This window comes from Oculina patagonica, chromosome 2 (genome assembly GCF_052425735.1).
Source record: "Oculina patagonica isolate OP01 chromosome 2, crgOcupat, whole genome shotgun sequence".
Classification (NCBI taxonomy): Eukaryota; Metazoa; Cnidaria; class Anthozoa; order Scleractinia; family Oculinidae; genus Oculina; species Oculina patagonica.
Window position 1 is genome coordinate 26,808,303 of NC_135759.1, and position 20,947 is coordinate 26,829,249.

At 38.8% G+C, this 20,947-nt stretch overlaps 1 protein-coding gene across 1 annotated transcript in view; it reads right to left on the minus strand.

The window, feature by feature from the left end:
* LOC144642251 (scavenger receptor cysteine-rich type 1 protein M130-like) overlaps nt 1–20,947 on the minus strand; it is a 32,487-nt gene that overhangs the window by 8,015 nt on the left and 3,525 nt on the right. Inside the window, exons 2-8 of the mRNA XM_078501232.1 lie at nt 17,747–18,097; nt 16,457–16,801; nt 7,673–8,008; nt 5,852–6,211; nt 3,507–3,866; nt 2,711–3,031; nt 2,098–2,202 (exon numbers count right to left, since the gene is read on the minus strand). Coding sequence (XP_078357358.1) covers nt 2,098–2,202; nt 2,711–3,031; nt 3,507–3,866; nt 5,852–6,211; nt 7,673–8,008; nt 16,457–16,801; nt 17,747–18,097 — 2,178 coding nt within the window. The remainder of the gene's footprint in view (nt 1–2,097; nt 2,203–2,710; nt 3,032–3,506; nt 3,867–5,851; nt 6,212–7,672; nt 8,009–16,456; nt 16,802–17,746; nt 18,098–20,947) is intronic.

The following is a 20,947-nucleotide window of genomic DNA, read 5'->3' on the forward strand; positions in this document are numbered from 1 at the left end:
CAATCAGAATACAAGGTTCCTTGATCTTACGTCATTACTAACCAATCGTTGAACAAAGATTTTATATCATAGATACTGAGATTTACTTACGAAAAAACGATTGCGTACAAATGATACGTAAAATGCATTAGCCAGTAGGAAACGTGAACGTTGAAAACTCACTAGTGAAAAAACGTCGTTTGTCCAATCGCAAACGCGAACGACGAAAACTCACCGTAGAGTAAACAACACGTACGGAATCGCCATTTTGATTCTCGTCGAAAACACGTCGAGGTTTGTGTATCAGTTTTAACGGCTCCTTCGAGTCTTTTAATATTGCAGTACACTCACATGAATTAAGGAATGACAACCTCGTTCCCAGGGCTTTTCCCTTTCATTTCTACTATATTTGGTCTTTTTCTCAAGAACTTGGCTTCTAATAGTGTGTTTAGATGGGAAATCAAACGTTTTGATGATTGGCTCAGCTTTAAGTGGTCACGTGACTGACCACGCCTTAAAATGTAAGTATTGTGACCAGTTAAGTTACGAAATGTAAACGTACTAGAAATCTATCGGTTTTTATCTCAAAACCTTAACTTCACCTGGACATACGTCGTTTTAAACGGGGATTTTGAAAACTGTTTATTGTTTCTTCGTTATTTCCTATTTTTACCTAGTCCCAGTCCCTCTCCTAAGGAAAGACGTTGTAATTGAGACAACAGAAAAAAAATTGCAAATCCCCGTTTAGATCTCTAAACTTGGTTGTTACAGCCATTCGTAGAAATCAAAATTAGTCAAACACTACATGTGCAAGATCTCGTAAATTTGGATTCAAATTTATATCAACAATTGGTGTGGTATGTTACGTACCAAGCAGCAAAGTTCATTAATCCGAAAAATGAAATTTTTCATAAAAATACTTCATCCTGTGCATGTTTTCAAGCGATAGCCTCAATATATTTTAAATTAAACCATCCCCTCCAAAAATTAGTGGAACTCTTTCCTTAATTCACTGCAGGAAAATCAAAGCACTATAAAGAAAACTAAACAAGACGGCCTCATTGACAGCGTTTCTTCAAACAAAAGGAGAAGCAGGAAGCGAGATAGTGAAAATTCCTCCTGCGGAGTTGAATAAATCTTTGACTATATTCGCACATTATTCATATATTCGCATTCGTCTTCCCTCCGAGGGATTGTAGCGAGTTTTGATTCAGATGATGGCTACACTGCAGGTTTGTCCTTGGTTTTTTTGCAGACTGTTTTCTTGATTGAATTTGGTAAACGTTCGTTCGAGTTGGCGTTAAGTTATTCAGCGTTTACTGCTGTTTTGAATTCGAATTTGCAAGTTTTTAAGCAAGCCTCAGTCAGGTTTTCTATCCAAAGTTTTTTCTGTCAAAGTTGTGAGAACATAAACTCTTTTTATAAACTGGCGTCTCATTTTGTGTGTTAGTTCATTTAATTTTTGATTTTTAAAGACAAAAAGAATGTTATTTTAGTTTCTGGAAGATGAATGGGTTTCCTAAAACGCGCGTAAAACGTCGAGCGATTTTGTTTTTTAAAAACCTCAGTACCTATAAAATAAACAAATTAGGGACGGACCATTATTTTCTTGGAGGGGGGGGGGGGATGAAAAATTTTCCTCTGCAAACTTTTTTTTTTAGTTTATGCACCTCTGCGAACATTTTTTTTCGAAATTCTTACTATTTTTTGTTATACATATCGTGTTTGCAAACAATTTATTTTGTCTTTCGAGGCCCTGCAAACAATTTTTTTCAATATTTTTCATCCCCCCCCCCCTCCAAAAAGTCAATGGTCCGTCCCTTACACCATGGAAAATGCTTTGTACGATTTTTTTTTGATACTACCCAACTACTCAACTCGTGAATAAAAATCGTACGCGTGTATTTTCCATGGGTAATCTCTTTTTATCACACCTCCCAAAACCCGTACGCGCCCACTCCCGAGACCCTTAGCGCGCCCACTTCGATCAAAATCGAGATTTTTTCTGTATACCAAGAATATGCAGGGACTATAAGGATGCCTCCTCGGATTTCAGCCTGGCCGAAACCCTTCAGAACAACAATGTGAACTAATTGTAATATTATTCTCTTTACTCACGTATTTCACAATGGAAACCCGTAAATCCATCTGTACAGTTACAAACAGCACCAACTGTAGTCTCAATACAGGTTCCGTTGTTTGCACACATGACTTGTGAGCAGTCTGGAAAGTTATATAAGATGTTCTGGCGTTATTTAAGGTCATCCATCCGATTAGTAAAGAAAGTAAAATGTCACTGACTGGGAATAAAAGAAAGAATGACAAATCCTAGTTTGCTCTCCGGCCACTAGCCTGTGTACAGCCGTCCCACTCTCCTCAAAAAAAATCGGGGAAGAATCGCTATCCTGCTACAAAAATTTCAACATTTAAGGACCTACTAGAAATGGTCTTTTTATATTAATGTTTGATCATTAAACGTCAATGGTTACTCCACAATTTGCAGGAAAGAAACCTTTAAACAAAAGTACAACAACAGTTAACTTTGAAACCTTATTCAGTAGAAAATCAGTTTTGCAATTTCAATCTTTGGTATTTTTGTTTCTCCGGGCGTTTTATTTTTTCATTTGTCAAAGCAACTCAGGATTGAAAATCGAACTTAATCATAACAATAACTAGAATAAATCTGTCCAGTCAGTAAGTTAGGCTACGACTTAAATTTATTTTTTCTTGCCTGTTTGATTACACAGAGCCGTTGCGGTTTTGCCCGCCGCAACACGCGTCGGGTAACCGTAGACATCTTTGAAACATTCGCCAAAATTGGTCTCATAACCAATACATCCCACGTTTACAAACCACAATGGTCCAGAACCGTCACCAAACTGATGACTATAACCATGTAAAGTGGCTCCAGGATATCCCAACTGACGGCATACCACGTGAGCATCTTTTATGTCCCATCCTCCGCGGCTCACTGTGCCCCAGACTCCTGCGTAAAATACTTCCACTCGTCCAGCATTTCTGATAGGTGCGCCAGCTAGCCTTACTTTTACACCTAGGGAACCAAATACCAGTTAATAGTGATATATTCATTCACAAACATGCCACTGGTTCAACCACATGCGTCCTTGTATTTATGTCACGAAGACAGATTATACGCGATGATATATTTTACGAAAAAAAGTTGCGATCTTCGAGTAAAACGTCCGCGCTTTCTATCTGGATAACCATCGAATAAGGGATCAATTATGCAACTGTTTTATTGTCCTTGTAATTTTTTCTCGTCCAAAATTCGATCAATCTTCTTTGCCCTGTGTAATTATCGTCTTGCTCGCGCACACATAAAGGTGTATTCATTCGCGCTGTTCTATTCTGGTCAAACCGGGAATATATATCTTTTTTGGTCCATTGACACCAGGATGAATTACCCTTGAGGCAATACTGAGTTTTTAATTCGAGGTAAAAGAAATTGGTGTAGCTATATATCTCAAAATTCCCTTTAATAGCGGAATTTTTTGATTATGACTTACTTTTAGATGCGCTAGAATTTGCTTCATTACAGAGCACACCAGCTGCATACAATGGAAGTCGGAAATAACTTTCATACAACGACTGTGTTATATTGTCCCATGTTGTGACTGCACAATGGGAAATTTCTGCTTCGTTTCCAATGCATTGTATTTTCCATATCCACATTGGTCCTTTCACTCGTCCAAATGCTGCTCTATTAAATATCTTATTGGCACCAGAATACCCCAGCTGACGGCATACCACGTGACCAACATTAATGTCAATACCATCACCTAATACACTGCCCCAGACTCCGTGGTACATCACCTCGATGGTACCCGCAAAAGGAAGGCTGGATCCACTTAAACGAACCTGAAAACCTGCAATTGGCAAATTGTTTGAAACATTAAAAATAGTAGGATGACAATATTAGTAATTACCGTACCCAATTTCGCAAGTAGCCAATCAGAAGCGCGATAGTGACTTGATATCCTACGATATCAAGTCACTGACCTGATATGCCCCCATATCACGGTCACTTTGAAGTAAAGTAGTGTTACTGTACGATGAATTGAAAAGAGGTTTTACCAATAAAACAGAACTTCGTAATTTAAATTTAGCGGCGTCGGTCGTAAAAAGAGAAAAACTTTCCCACCAAAACTAAACTTGAGCGCGTTCGCCAATTGCGCGATGTTTGCCGACGAGTACTGAGACATTCAGACTGAAAAAAAAGGAGTCGGAATTTCAAAATTTTTCGCTTTATTTTGATTTTGAAAATTTAGAGAATGAAACTCTAAACAAACGAGTGGAAAAAAGGCAGAAGAAGAACTTGGTATAAGTGTTGAAGACCAAGTCAACACAATTTGCAATACGGACCTAGCAAGCATGGCTTCAACAGAGCGATAAATATAACCGGAGTTTTGGCTGAATTTGGGTACGGTAAATACCTAATCGTACCTTTTTGGTACGCTTCGGCTGCATATCAGGCTCGTTTGGTCTCGCCATGGGTATTTTGGCTCGACTGCGTCTCGCCAAAATACGAACCATGGCTCGACCAAACTCGCCTGATATGCAGCCGAAGCGTACCAAAAAGGTACGATTAGGTATAATAATTCTTCGTTCTGTATAGCACTCACAGGTGTTGCTCTACATTTTCTCAATAGGCCGTCAATTTCTTAGTAAAGTTGATGCCTTGGGTATGCAGTTTTAATTCCCGATTAGCTAACTCTTCTTGACCCTTCTTCTCCGCAGATAGTTTCTTCATTTCACAGCTATTCCGTTTTGCAGAGCAGGCTATGGCTTCTTCCTCATTATGGATTCCACTCGCCGATTGGGATGGATTCAGTTTAAAGAAAATATGAACACTACATTACAATTACTAGTGGTGAGCATAATAGAAACACAAACTGTTAAATTCGAATCAGCAAATACACTAACGTCATGTCTTTTTGACGCGTTCAGACTATTAAGAAGTCACTAGTTACTCAGGGTTAAATCTTAAAGGAAGACTCGTTCCATTCAGTTTCCTTAATTGATGGAAGTACAGGAACGATCCGAGTAAGCGTACTGCTTAGAATGTGTATTTCGATATATTAAAATTCAGCCTAAAACAATAGACCTCAGTACGGGGCTCCGGGGAATAAACTATAGAATTTGTGGGTTTTTTTCCCAGAGCCTCGTAGCGATGTGTATTGTTTCAGGCTGAATTTTAAAATATCGAAATCGGGTTATTTAACGCTTCATGTACTTATTTCAAACTTGATATGGTGGACCCAGTGTTTATTTGACTCAGGCAAATTATTCGAGCCTGGTGGTTAAAGTGTATATGACATGAAAAATATTTTCTGCTTATTTAAAAGGACTTTCGAAATACAGAAAAATGGCGTTTTTCTTTTCGAAATATCTTTTTTCGTTTCAGAGATATTGACGTTTTTGTATTATGCAAATTAGATCAGTGATGACGTCATTTTACCATTTTCTAGAGTCAAATCTTATGACGTCATCACTGATCTAATTTGCATAATACAAAAACGTCAATATCTCTGAAACGAAAAAAGATATTGCGAAAAGAAAAACGCCATTTTTCTGTATTTCGAAAGGCCTTTCAAATAAGCAGAAAATATTTTTCATGTCATATACACTTTAAAAAGAAAGGCGCTTCATACATTAGCTTTAATACCTCAAGTTAATGTTTGAGGGAGCTATTAACAACTCCACCTTTAAAACCTGGCGTTTAATCGAGAAAATACGATAAATATGTTTTTAAATAAGGTGCCCATGAAATAGTTTTACAAAGAGGGCAAAGGTTAGGTCCTATAATTCCATAACTAGATTCTCATTCATGAATACTGATTTGATAACTTACCACTGGTTTGGGGAACATCTGGTTTACAAACAACACTGAGATCAGAGTAAGAACCCTGCCTTGTCATATGAGGTTCGTGTTGACTGCAATTTAATAAATTACTCTCGTTTTCAAGACACTTCAGCTCATAATTGTAAAACCACTGGGGCCCAGTTCCCGGGCCAAACACGGACCAGCCAGTAGCGAGGATGCCGTCAGTAAAATTCAACTGCCTGCATACTACACGAGCTAATTCAGGATCAATATGCCTCTGGTCTGCAGGGTAGTACACGCAGCCGATCGTTCCCCAAACACCTTTGAATCGCAGCTCCACTCTACCAGCGTGAGGTACTGGAGAGCCTCTCAGCCTCACTTCAAGTCCTATCGATAAAATATCGTTTCTATAAAAAATGATGATCTTGGTTGGTTTATGTTAAACGAGAAATAAGTTAGTAATTTATAAGTTAGTGACCCAAGCTACTTGCAAAAATTTTCCCACCTCTCTCAACAGGAGGACCCACAACCCCAGACAATACTTTTGGGGAGGTCACCTAGTTTGCGATCCCCTCCCCCCCTCATTCAATGTTGAAGTATACCTAGAGGCTTAAACCACAGCATATTGTCTATCATAATGTTCAGTAATACTTCAACATGGATATGGGGGAGAGGGGGGCCCATACACGTTGTGTACGTACCTATAGATCAGATTTATTAAAAGTTGTTGAAATCAAAGCGTCCATTTCCAACCTTCCCAAGGACTTCTGTCTTGGGTTGTAGGGCTGTCCCAAAGATGCTCGAAAATTCCCAAAAAGTTGAAAATCCATTATTTTGCTTGAAAGATCCAAAATTAGAAGAACATTCTCCAGATATATGCTAATTTCCCTTTGAAGGTAAGATTTCTAAGCACTTTTATGCAATTTAACTCCAACAGAAACATCTAAAGAACATTTTAAGGACAAAATTTGTTAAATCACAGGGAATTTTTAAAACTAAGAACAATCGTGAAGAAACCGATGACATCATGTTTGCTGACGAGTTTTTAATGCTGAATGATCCGAAAGTTGAAGCATTTTCTGAACCTTGTCTTAAATCTTCGGAGAAGTTCGAAAAATGCTCGGAACGTTCGTATGCCCTTCGAAAAACACACGGACAATATTCGGGAATCTTCGGTCTAGAAATTGCAAAAAGTTGCTCAAAATTGCATAAAGGTGCTCGAAAGTTGCTCGAAAAGGAAACGGTTGGTCAAAAGATGAAAAGTTGCCAAAAAGTTGCCGAGCATCTTTGGGTTAGCCCTACCTTCCGCACATCGGTCGGACGCTGTGCCACTGCATGAGCTATAGGAGACTCGAGGGAGCTTAGCCATATAAGTAGGCTCAAATGTGACAAACCTCTCGCACACTTCTATGATTAGTCCTATCAGTATTTAGGATGTTTGTCCGGCATTTGTTAAGAAAAATGAAGGTGACCTACAAGTTAACTAACAGCACGCACCTCTTATCAGAGGCGAATTATTTTGCTCTCTTTGCTTAAACTGACGAGACCGCCAAACTTTAATGAAAGCTTATTCATATTGTCTATTGCTGGTTTTCACTGTCACGCCAACAAAAAGCAAAACCAAAATCATTAGATTAAAAAGTCAAGAATTTGAACTGTAATAGATAATGTTAAATAATATACTGTGCGGTATTCCATGCTTGAGTTAACTGTCAAAATATCCCACAAAAATATATAAAGCTCAGTATGGAAACGCAATATTGGCGCCCCGCAAAAGGGGAACAATTATTGCGTTTAGGGGCCTTGCGGTTTTGGATTTTATACTTTTGACGAGGATAGTGCATTTACCTGAATCAGCAGTTTTGTCTTTGCACACAACACTCGCACAATAGCCGTCATAATATCCATAATACGAATAGTAATCATTGAAATGTCTTGGACATTGGTCTAAAGATGATTCATTTCCGTTACAATTGAACCACACAAACCAATGTGCAACAGCAGCGGAGCAGAAAAGTCTGTAGCCTGATAATGATGCTGCTAAATATCCCAGCTGTCTGCAGACAACTGTGGCTTCATTTATGTCCCAATAGGCTGCGTGAATTGAGCCCCACTTTCCAGCGTAATAAACCTCCACTCGTCCAATACCTGGTGAGTGCGACCCGCGAAGCCTGACAGGCATTCCTAGTAAGAGAATATAGTTTGGAAATGTCAGATATGTTTGATAAAAGATTTTGCCTTTGAACAATACTATGAGGGTCTCAATGGGGTGGTGGAATGGCGGCATAAGTCCTTTTCTTTCATCGCCGCCAGGATCTGGAACTCAATACCACCATTTGTAAAGGACGCTAAAGATCTTTTAACATTTAAACGATTACTAGGTAAATATTTTAGGTTTTAATATTTTTAACTCTTTTTAGGCGTCTATTTTATAATACATATTTACATAGATAATTATATAATTTTTTTCTTTTATACAATTTTGCGTTCACGCACAGATTTTAACGAGGGCTTGCGCTCCTAGGTGTCGCGTGGTTAAATAAAGTATTGTTGTTGTTGGTGGTGGCTTTTACGGTTAACGTTTAAAATTTTGCCTTTTTTACGGCTAACGGTTAATTTATTTCCATTACTGTTAACAGAAGCTAAACATTAATTTCCATTGTTTTTCAAAGTTAAAAATAAATTTTCATTACTGAAAAACATATTTAGATCTCAGGATCATTCTAGGGAGATGAATTGACCTAGTCTGTTTTATTTAAAATTACTGACCGATTTTTTACGGTTAACATATTTTACGTCTAACGGCTAAATTTTTCCAATTTTTACGCCTAAGGCTAAATTTTGGGCCGTTTTACGGCAAACGGTTAACCCCATTACTATTTTTGAGTCTAATGCTTGCGTGCGCTTTGCGCATGCGCATTAGACTCTTTGTTATATGAAAAAAGCTGTTAGCAATCCCAAGGGAATGGTTCGGGATCGATAATCGTTCGCTTTAATGCAGAAAACAATGATCAGCTGCAAGAACGGACTCCGTACGGACACGCACGATTAGTTTCAATTAAAAACAGCCAATCAGCGACACGTGTTCCCACGCATAATTAAAAGTTCTTTCTCAAGTCACGATTATTCAACACTTGAACAGGACGAAATAATTTTCCAGTTAAGACATTTGTAAGCTTTTTGTGAAAATAAATCTTCGTTTTCAGTTCAGTTAAGCACTTGTGTTTTCGTCTTGCTTAAAAAGCAAGACGTCTTTGAGAAAAAATATTTCGACGGCGACTCGCGTTTATTTACACAATGCGACCAAATATTTATTTTGTTTTAAAAAATAGAAAACTTTACCTCGGTTTTTGTATTTAAGTCATTCGAATTTTGACCAATTTTTTCTTTACAGTGCAAACAAAAACCTTCAAAAATAAAAGATGTACATGGATAAATGTAAATCAAGTTACGCGACTAAATCAAAATGCGTTTGTTTGGCCGCTTTGCAGTATTACACTGTCCCGGCCTTTGCCATACACTGAAATCGAATTTCATGCTTTTACGACTCTCAGAGATCTTAAGTTCTTCTTACAGCTAGAAAAATCATAAAATGGTTACATTGATATGGAAGTGATGATTCGCGAAATTTGTACATCATGATAAACAGTCTTCGCTCCTGTGTATGGTAGCTCGATAATAATTGCCTAGTTTCCAGCGTTCAAAAGGTCATCATTATATTGACGTGAGCATTTACACCCGTTTTTAGGAAAATCTGTCACTAAGTGCTTACAGTACAATGGAGTAACAGTCACTATTTCAAGTGCTTTTATTGCAAAATCTGTTTCAAGAGTCATCATCAAAATGGTGAAAAATCTGAAAGAAAACGATGTGAAGTTCTTCAACCCTTGTTGTAATGAACATGCTTTTTGTAAATCGTCACGCAATCTTGTCCAAATGTTTAATCGTTTCTGCTTTTACGGACAATACGGAAGAAGTAACATCAACTCCTGTTCATACTTTAAATTTTGTGAAGCATATAACATTTATGACTGTTTCGTTTTCATCCATAATCATCCACGATGCCCCTAGCTTGCTATAAGCATTTTAAATTAAACTCCCGAACACAAACCTCTAACCAATTTTAACCGGCTTACGAAAATCGCGCAATCTGTATCACTATGCCATACGGCATTAGACTCATGTCACCCTTGGTGACCTATTTTTAATATTTCTACAGTTTCCAGTTAATTTTGCACACCTTTTAAAGGTAAGTTTAATCAAATATTAGTTAAGGTCAGTTAAATTTATTTAACGTTAATTTGAGGAAAATGCTTAATTTAAAACGTCCACTGATTCAAGATGGCGCGGATTGAGCTTTTAACGAGACAATTTCTATCTGTCATTTCATCATGCAATGCCCCGTGTGTTCCCACAGAAAATCTTTCTTAGATTAGGAAATAAACTTTTACAGTACACGTTATTTGATAAAGTAGATAAACTTATATTGGTGCAGGTTTTTTTTGCAAGTTCCAGGCGGGGTTCCAGGGCCCCTAGCTACTTCTCAACGTCAGCCTGTAATAACTTTTTTGAAAAGACAAAGATTTACAAAAGATTTAAAAGAAATTGGAGACTGATCTCTTTGATCAACGTTGATACAAAAATTGGTTCCATAGCCCTTTGTAAACGTTTAAGAAAGTCTTCTTGGACATAATCCACCACAACCAAAAGGCCTTTGCTCAGGTTAGATCAGTTTTAAACGCTACACGCACGATCGGTGATATTATGGAATAAAAATTATTCGCCTCAGGCTCAGTGATTATTGTTGACTTTGTCTCGTAGTCCATGAGCCAAATTTCAAAAGGGGCCTAAAAATAGGTTTTCGTAGCACCCCCCTTAATACCTAGTGAAATTGGTATCAAATTAAAGGTGAAGGTCTAAATTTTCTCAATCCACTTGTTACCAGGACGGTAAGTGGTGCATAAGGGAGATATGACATGCTTTTTACGGGGGGAGAGTGGAGGTAAGTTTTGCTTTGTAAATACAAGTGATGTCAAATCTCTAATACAAATCGCAAAATACGCGCCCAAAGTTGATAAAGATTTTAACAAACATATTTAAAATTAGTATTTTGTCACATTTCACACTTTTTAGGTTTGTTGCTTTCCACCAGTTGCCATGGAAACCGTAAATAAACCCATTCCTGCTATTTTCTTGGTTACAAATGTCGTTGTCTTATGTTTGCAACCCAATTATCACGAAAAAATCAATTGTTTTTGTGTTTTCCCCTTTTAATCGCCTTGCCTTGTTTGTACCACAATGCATTTTGAGCCCCTGTCCCGTCATGCACTTAGCAACCACATAGTAGGGTCTGCCATCTTGGAAATTTGCTGAATCAGCAGAAGGTAAGAAATTGCCTCTTTTTTTGCAAAATAGTCTCCAATTATCTTTTAATCAGTTTCTAGTGTAGTAGTTTGTCTTATAACCATCGTGGTATTTGTGAGACATTTTTAAAACAATTTGCCACATGTAATAGGGCAATCAATTATTCGAAGCACTACAGTGGCTACAGTGGAGAGGATTCAAGTCGTGGCTTCAGAACAACGGTCACCCAACCAACTACTTAAAACTCACTAATGCCATAGTGGATATTAGAAAAGACATTTCCGCTGAGAAATTTAATAGGCTTCTCGTGATGGCAGACTTCATCAAGATTTTTGATCTTTTCAAGTTATATAGTGAAGAAGACAATGGTTCCCTTAAAACGTTCTGGAGATCGTACTTTGAAATGATCTTGTTGCTGCTGACATTTATCAGAGCAACCAAAGAAGGCAACTGGCCCCTCCGTATTGGGTGCATCAGGGAAATGCTGCCATGGTAGTCGCCTACGACCATGTGAATTATGCTCGTTACCTACCTGTTTACCTGATCCAGCTGTCAGAAACCCACCTTGAAGCTCAAATGATGTCAGAGAATGGAGACTTTGGCGTCCAGTGGAACACTAAACATGAATTTGCTCAACTTTCCGTTGACCAGACCGTAGAACAGACTTTAAACAGAAGTACGAAAACAAAAGGTGGCATCGTTGGCTTCAGTCTCAAAAAGAATGCGGTACAGCGATGGATCTTAACTGCGCATTCTCGTGCCCTTTTTGTTGACAAGTGTCGTAGGATGACAGGGAAAAAAGAAGAAGATCGTCGTCACAAGGAAGCTGGGAAGTCTCGGATGAAACGCGATAAACATGTAAGAAAAGTAATGGAGGTTGTCAGCAATTGGAAGGATCCATTTGAACCATCAGAGGAACTCGCCAGTCTTAGTTCTGGTTGTGTAGCGACGGAAACCAACAAGTTAGATTAACTTGCCGCCAAAGGGAAAGGAACAGCGTTTGTAAGGACAGACTGCTGAATGATTCTGTAGGTTTCTTTGAGACACTCTCCAAGTTGAAGCTTGGTACGTGGTTTTTTCCGTGACGTTCAAAGGAAGACAACCGTGTCAAAGGGAGGAAGTGCTGTCATAATAAGAACAGAAAATAAATCTTTTTGGTGGATTACTCGTTATTGATCAAAGCAGGCAAATGTACTTTCGACAGTTGCCAGTCCACGAGCTGGGCTCACGTCCATGGTCGCTGGTGCGCTAGTGAAAACCAACAAAGCGGCAAACTTCTAGAGGTTGGGGTAGAGAGTCTTCAGGGCTTGCCAGCTCAAACACCAGCAGTCATCATCGACACAATGGCAATGCTTTAAACAGTGAGGAAGATACCAGAGAGATTCTCCGACTTGGCAGTTATGATTTTCAAGAGAATACTGATACAGGCAGGGGAAACAAGAAGAGTTGACTTTTTGATGGAAAGAAGAAGCAATACTGGTCAGCTAGCGGTCGCCATAACTAGCTCCCAGCAGTTCTGTCTACGCCAGTGGAAGAAGTACTTGTTATCCGGTAGCAACAAAGTGCGTCTTCTCAGGTTCCTTTCTGAGTACAGGTCGAAGGAAGAATATGCTGAAAGGATCGGCAGCCGTGTAATGTATGTTTCCCATGGCAATCACTGCACCAGGCTTGTCGTAATAGATGGACGTATGACAGCCACTGACGAAACAAAACTGCATACCGACCAGGAGAAAGCTGATACACGGATGTTCCTCCATGCGAAACACGCTTCTTTACATGAACTTCAACATCAATGGGTCGTCATAGTCTAACCGGATACAGCTGCTGAAGTGGTGGCCTGTCACCACCAATCAGCCATTCCTGTCGAAATGATCTTGATAAGTGGGAAAATAAGGAGATCACGCTTGATAAGCGTTCCCCGACTGTGCGAGAAGCTGGGTCCCAGGGTATGGCGAGTCCTCCCTAGTTTGCATGCGTTAACAGGTTGTGATGCTTTGAGTTCATTTTCAGGCAAGGACAAGAAAAGGGCGTTTGAAATGGACAGAGACAGCCAAGTCAAGAGTGACAGTGTCCAAGTTATTGGAGAGAGCCTTACCATGAGCGGGCAGAGCATTACCAGGTTGCAAGAAGTGGTTTGCATGTTGTACAACGATAATCGGTGTAAGCTGGTCAATGACCTCCGTTACAAAATGTTTTACAAGGGCAAAAACGTGCAGTCTCACCAACTCCCGCCAACAAGCGCTGCCTTCCGATACCACCTTAAGCGAGCCAACTACCAAGTTTTTCTCTGGAAGAAAGCCTTACAGCCAAGAATTGAGCAAGAACCGGTAAGCCATGGATGGAAACTGAAGGAAGGACGCCTTGAGATCGTTTGGACAGACCTGGCGCCATCTCCACAAGCTGTGATGGAAATAGTTTGCTGTGGGTGCCGCGGCATTCGCCAAACGAGGCGATGCGTTCATGTGTCGGTAAAGGCTTGCCTTTCACAGAAGCTTGTACTTGCTCTGAAAATTGCATGAACACTACAACAGACTTTAATAATGGAGATGACGATGTCAATGACGACGACTGCGAGGGTGAAGACGAGTAGAAAAGCACTGGACTCAAACTAACGCTACCCTCGTTAAATAAAGACTTTCCTTCCTTTCCTATGGCTAAAACATATTGCATAAACAGACTCTTGCATGTAGAAAAATCCCTTTTAAGACACTTTGTTGTTAGAAACTGAAATTTGCAATCTGTTTGTTATAATATCCTTTATTCTTTGCAACAGTTATAATAAAAGTTATTAAGAACATGTATTGCTAAATAACAGAATAAAATGTAGTTATTTAGAGCCTCAGCTAAACTTATTTCGAAACTTGCTTTGTTCCTCTGCTCCTCGTGAGTGTAACCTTAGTTTGACCGTAAATGCATTCTGGTGTTGCAAAAACATTTTTTATAAGCAATTAAGTACAAAGTGAGGCTTTAAATAATGGCAAGAGTCGCCTTAAGAATTCATGTGAGCCCATTTACGTCCACAATTATAGCCATTTTGTGAAAAAAAGACAATTCCTTACCTGGTGTTTATTCATCAAATTTCCAGCATGGAGGACCCTGCCGTGTGTTTGCTAAATGCATGATGGGACAAAGGCGTGAAATGCGTTGTGGTTCAAACAAACTAATGCGATTACAAGGAAAAAACACAAAAATAATTTTTTTTCGTGCTAACTGGGTTGTAATCATGAGAAACAGCATTTGCAATTAACGAAATAGTAGCAATGGGATATATCCATGGTTTCCATGGCAATGGGTGCAAATGGCTGGTCACAAAATTATGAAAAGTGTGAAATATGACAAAATACTAATTTTAAGTATATCTGTAGAAGAGTTAATCAACTTTGGGCAAGTATTTCGTGATTTGTATTACAGTTTTTACATCACGTGTATTTACAATGTTAAAAGCATCCCTACCACCCCCTCGAAAAAACCTTGCCGTATCTCCCTTATGCACCAGTTATCATCCTGGTAACAAGTAATTTTAGAAAATTGACACCTTTAGCTTTAATTTGATACCAATTTCACTAGGTATTAAGGGGGGTGCTACGAAAATCCATTTTTGGGGTCTTGGCTCATGGACTATCGGGGATTATTCAACAATAACCACTGAGCCTGAAGCGAATAATTGTATAATTTTCAGAGGTGAATATCAAGAACTGCAAAATGACAATAGAAAACATGAAAGCAACAAACACAAGTGCTCGCTTGCATAACTGTAAACCAGTGTAAGTCATCGATTGAAATCATAATTTACACTCAAGTTTAGGCAATAAAACAGAACAAAACAAACACTACGACAAGGGTAGATATCTGGTACCTGTGTTAAATCGCTGGTGACTTCTGAGCAATTGCGTGAATTTTCTCGGAATGGCTAGCTACGGTGACAAGAGCACTATAAAATAATGTTTTGTCAGTCGATCTGACTTTGTTTCTTATGGCTGCGTGCAATATCCAAACCACCATGTTTACGATCAACTCTAATTCCTTAAAAACCATCTCTTGAAAATATTTTCGGTCCAAAAGCCTTGGTGGATAATTGAAAAATTCCCAATGTTTTAAATATCCAGGACTTGAAGTGATTTCTTTCATACGAGGGAAAATTTCATTCAGTAAATGCACCATGTTCACTGCCTGGATGGCAAAGGTGGCAAGGCTTAGTAGCCAAGCCTTGAGATGCTTTATTCACCGCCTAGTGCGGTGAATATAGCGCTATAAACCGAGCTTCTCGACCAATCAGAATGTCCCATTCTTGAATTTTCCACTTGAAATTATACTAAATATACTGAAATTATGTCTAGCTTCCTGATCACTTTTGATTTTGAAAAAGTTTTTCAGCTTAACACAGTCAACCCAACAAATTAACCAGTAAAACCTTTTAATTTTGGCCCATCCGTAATCAGATGGGCCTTGAGCTATATGGATGACGATTTTTGCATGAAGTTATTTGCTATTGGACGATGTGTGTATCAGGGCGACCCACTTACACCATGCCTATTGTTAATTGAAATTCTAGCTATTCGCATTCGCGAAAACAACTGTATTACCGACATCGCAGTTGGGGAAGAGGAGATAAAGTTGTATGCCTTCGTGGATGATCTTACCTTTCTTCGAGACGTGAGCTCGGCTATGCTTATCTGGTTAAATCGTTAATAAAACAAATTTGGACAATGTTCAGGTTTAAAAAAAAACAACGATAAAATAAAATCGTTTACTTTAGGCACGCAGTATACTAATAAGTCAACAGACCAATTAGGAATCACAAACACCGAAATCCCAATCGAAATTCTTGGTATTCATTGGACGTATACCAAACATGAAAAAGAAAAATTCAACTTAAGCGATTTATTCAAATCGGTTAAAACCAGTTGCCATTCTTAAAATGGAAACCGGCAAAATTCAAATACTCAAAAACATTTATCCGAAGCTGACTTATCGTGCCTCAGTCCTTAAACGTGACATACCAGTGTAAAGAGTGGCTTATTGTCAATGATTTGAAAGGACCACAGACTTCTGGATTTTATGGATTATTTACGAATTTTTTGAGAGTCTTCTAGTGATACAGCTTATCGATGGTTTTTAGCCAGTGGAAAAGTTTCGCAAAGCCTTGAAATATTCTAAACACAAGTCTCAGGGACATATATCTTTCTTTTTCGTCTCTCGACTCCATTGATGTGTCGCACGTGAGTTCGGGCTAATTACAGCTGTATAAAAATCCTAAATTAACATTACCATTTGGAAAGGATCCATTCTTACAAATAACACCAACAATATTCCAACGCGATTGCAATTCAGTTTTGTTTCCAATCGCATCATGAGAGCAACCCATGACATTTGCCTCGCTTCCAGTGCATTGAAGATTAGTTAGCCACACTGGACCGTTGACCAGACCAAAAACACGAGTCTTCAAAGCTGCTTCTGCACCAGCTTGGTAACCAAGCTGCCGGCAAACCACTGTTGCGGCATTAATATTCCAGACATAGTTGTCACTACTGATTGCTCCCCAGATCCCTGCGTACAAAACTTCTACACGGCCAGCATAAGGGACTGAGGATCCTTGAAGACGAATTGAAATATCTAACGGAGGGACAAGAACAACAAACTGTCAGAATATCCAGTACGAAAATAACAGCTGGAAATTGAGAAATACGCACGTGTGCGCAAAGTTATGAAATTTCTTAGTCTTCGAGAGTTCAAAGAAAAACTTCATGTCTCCAAACAGCACTGTGACATGATTAAGGCGATGTTTCAGAAGCATTTTTTATGAAGATTTCTGATGATGTTTCAAAAAGATTGTACGTAAGGTCATTTAGAACTAATCATTTCAAAGATTGCTAGAGTTTATGAGAGAATCCAAGCATTTTTCACTATTTACCCGAATGATGCTTAGTTCATTCACATGGCAAATCTGTTCGCAATCGTGATATCGTTGATAATTTATCGCGTAATATAATTTACAATAATTTTTTACGTGTGCTTAGTAGGAGTTTTCTCAGTGGTGAAATTACAGATTATAAAATAGGTAAAGGTTTGGTAAAGGTAAAGTTCATTAACACTATAAACACTTTTTTCATGGCCATTTCAATTTTGATAAGAAGATGTATGCTGTAACATGTGAAACGTCAAGTAAATTTTAGGTTTTTTTTTCAAACACTGCGTATTCCATGTGTTATGTTTGTTACCGCTTTGTATTTTATTTGTTGTCAATAACACTATCCGAACCAAATCTTTTACGATCCTTTACAAAACAATTTTTTGTATTATATTAAGGTAGTTGATACGCGTAAGTTTTTAGGCTTGTATTGTTATCCTTTTTGCTTTCTCCCGTTAGCATTCACCAATTCACAAACAGTACATTGCCAGTTAAAATTTTGTCTGACTCTCTCTATGTCTCTGCCTCACTTCACGACCGCTAACACCACACTATTAAACCAATGTGACATTGCAATAATTTTGCAACTAAGATTTTGTGGCAATAAATGACAGATTAAATATAAATAATGGTTTTTACGTGCCACTAACCACTGTCACCAGGATCGCAATGGCCTGTATTGCAGATCACTCCCACTTCATGGTTGCTATCCACCCTACTGTTGACCCAATCACGATACTGACATTGTTGTAAAGTCTTCTCAGTACCGGTGCATTGTACGTTAGACATTAGGACTGGTCCCGAACCGTCTCCAAACGGTGAATATCGCAAGGCTGTAATGGCTCCTGGGAAGCCAAGCTGCCTGCATACCACATAAGCCTCCTTTTGACTCCATCTGGGAGCCCATGGCTGATGCAAGACCCGTCCCCAAACTCCATGAGAAAATACTTCAACACGGCCAGCGTAAGACGAGTTGTGGCCAGTAAGACGGATTTGCGTATCTGCAGAAGTAAAGTTGGAACTTGTCATTTGGTATTACCAAAGTTTACTGATCACTTCAGGGTGTATGTTTGTTCCTCTATGTCAGGAGGTCATCAATTTCCTTTCTCTGTTGACTTCTATCAAACAAGAGGCAACTGATGTTATTATAACAGTATTAGATAACTGCTAAACACTGTTTTAAATACTGGCGCTTGTTAACTTCATATTTTCGCTCTTCCTAGCCTTGCATATCTCTTGTACACCAATGAATAAATTGAACAACAACTTTCTTGTTCTTTTTGAATGAAGGGGCTGTTTAAGAAATAACTGATGTTTTACAACAAACAAGTTTTTACAACCTTAATTAGCAAAGCTTTGCTGCATAAAATGGCTAAAAAGGGCTAACTGGCAATGTCCGGATCGGTTTGACCTTCTTAAGAGGGTCCTGAAGGGGAGGGGGGGGGGGGGGGGGTCGTAAATCCCAGTTCCCAGCCAAATTTTGGTCCAAATCCCAGTTCCCAGGCTACTTTTACTCCAGATCCCAGTCCATAAACAAGAAATCCCATTTCCATAAGTACAAGTTAAAATCCTGTACATATAATGACTATATAAGTTTGGCTTCATCGGTTCTGTGGGTAAAGACACCCCCTCTTCACATTCCATTCCACATGGGACCTCTTATCATATTGACTGTATTCTGACCACCAAGGTATTTCAGAGTTTTAAAAACTCTATGAATTCAGGACCCCACGAATATTCTGATGGGGATACATACACTTGCAGGAATCCTTGAAGGTACTTATAGAAAATCCCATTTTTTGGTATTTTCCCTTGTTTGACAAGTTTGTCTAATGTAAAAGCAGCTTCATCCGCTTGCTCAACAAACATAGGAAGCATATTGTAATCTGCGTTATTTACTTCAAGCACCAGTATCTTGTGAAGTTTCCTCATCGAATATTACAGATTCTGCATCAGTAATCATCTCTGTAGATTCGAAATCAAAATCAAGACAAAATTCTTGTGTCATATTTACTGTCCACACCACTAAAGCTTTCATCAACTTCATTAAGATCAGTCAGAACATCACTTGAATTACGATATCACCAATCACGTGCTGACAAGTTTACCGTGGTTCAAAGGTATATGAGCTAAAGTTTATCGACATTAATTTGGAACATCTTCAGACCTTCCTCGAAATCTTCAGTTATCTTCGGCAATCTTCGGAAATTTTCGGAAAAGTTCGGAAATGTTTGAAAACATTCGTATGACCTTCGGACAACAGTTTGAAAATCTTCGGAAATCTTCGGGAAATGGTCGGGAAAGCGTCAAAAACTAGTAGGTTTTTATAACAAACAGATTAATAAATGGTCGCTTGGAGATATGAAATTTATCTTCTCGTGTTAAAATCGATATCTAACTCGTTCGCTGCGCCCACTTGATAATAAATTTCATATCTCCGCGCAACCATGTATTATCCTCTATTTAAACAAACCGCTGATCATGGACATGTTATGACCGCAGCGTAAAGCCTGGAAAAATACTGACTTTTTTTGTCATCTGAGTGGGATAATTCGAGTATTTGTCTGAAATTATAGAGTCAGAGACTAGCAAGTCTCACAAAGAAGAGAAATCCCATTCCCATTTTCCAAAGTGTTTGTCCCATTCCCAGTGGTAAAATCCCAGTCCCAGTGCACGAATCTCATTTTCCCAGCCCAAAAAGAGGCAAATCCCAGCTCCCATTTTACCCCTTCAGGACCCTCTCTTAAAGTTGTCCAATACCAACAAATAAATCGTGTTTAAATATATGCGAGCTTATGGTATGACCGATTTGCGCTAAGATTGCCACTCTGTTTACTGGTCCATGCAGTATTTTCTTTTTCTTATCTCAAGGCTATTATATATATTTATTTAATGAAGATGAAGATGAAGAGTCCCCGACGGGAATCGAACCCATGACCTCCCTGATACCGGTTGGGCGCTCTAACCAACTGAGCTACGAGAGACTCGTTGTGAGCTAGGCCATTTTACTAGGTTGATAAGTGACACGCGTCCTGCATACTGCTAGGATCAGCAATGTCGAATTCATCAAGTTTGTAGTAAATAATTAAGATGGTAAATTTTAAGCTCAGTAATAAATAATGAAGATGAAGTAAGTTCAACATGACTCGAGCATGGGACAAAGAAAAATTCTGAGTCCCCGACGGGAATCGAACCCATGGCCTCCCTGATACCGGTTGGGCGCTCTTTCCAACTGAGCTACGAGAGACTCGTTGTGAGCTGGGCCATTTTACTAGGTTGACAAGTGACACGCGTCCTGCATACTATTTAAGTACTATCCCAACCAAAATGTAGCCGGGAAAATGGATTGAGGGGCAATCATGCATAATTTAAAGAAATATAAGTGAGTTCAGGATGCAATACAGTTTGAAACGGTGAAGTAAGTCGCTCCCAATTCAGATAAATTCGGCTTCTTTCGCCTATTTACATCTATATATGTTATCCAATCAAAGCAGAAATTACGTGAACTTTTTTCTTTAGTCCATAGTCTCAAAACGGATGACAGTCAATATATCATAAACAGTCTTAAACTTCCATGCCAGTCAATATTGGCAAATAAGTTCCTCCATTCACTTAGGGACTTCTTCTTTTGGACTACTCTCTGACCTTTCTAGAGCTACAGGAGGTACAGTTTGTGTTTGGGAGACTGGCTGAATTCCATCAATTGGATCTTGCTCAAAACTAGCTCCTTCCTCGGGTGTGTCAGCCCGTGTTAATGGCACATATACATATAACATAAAACTTTATTTATCCTCAAATTTTATATAGCTAAGACAAGCTAGTTTCTTCGAGAAACAAGTAAAATATATTAA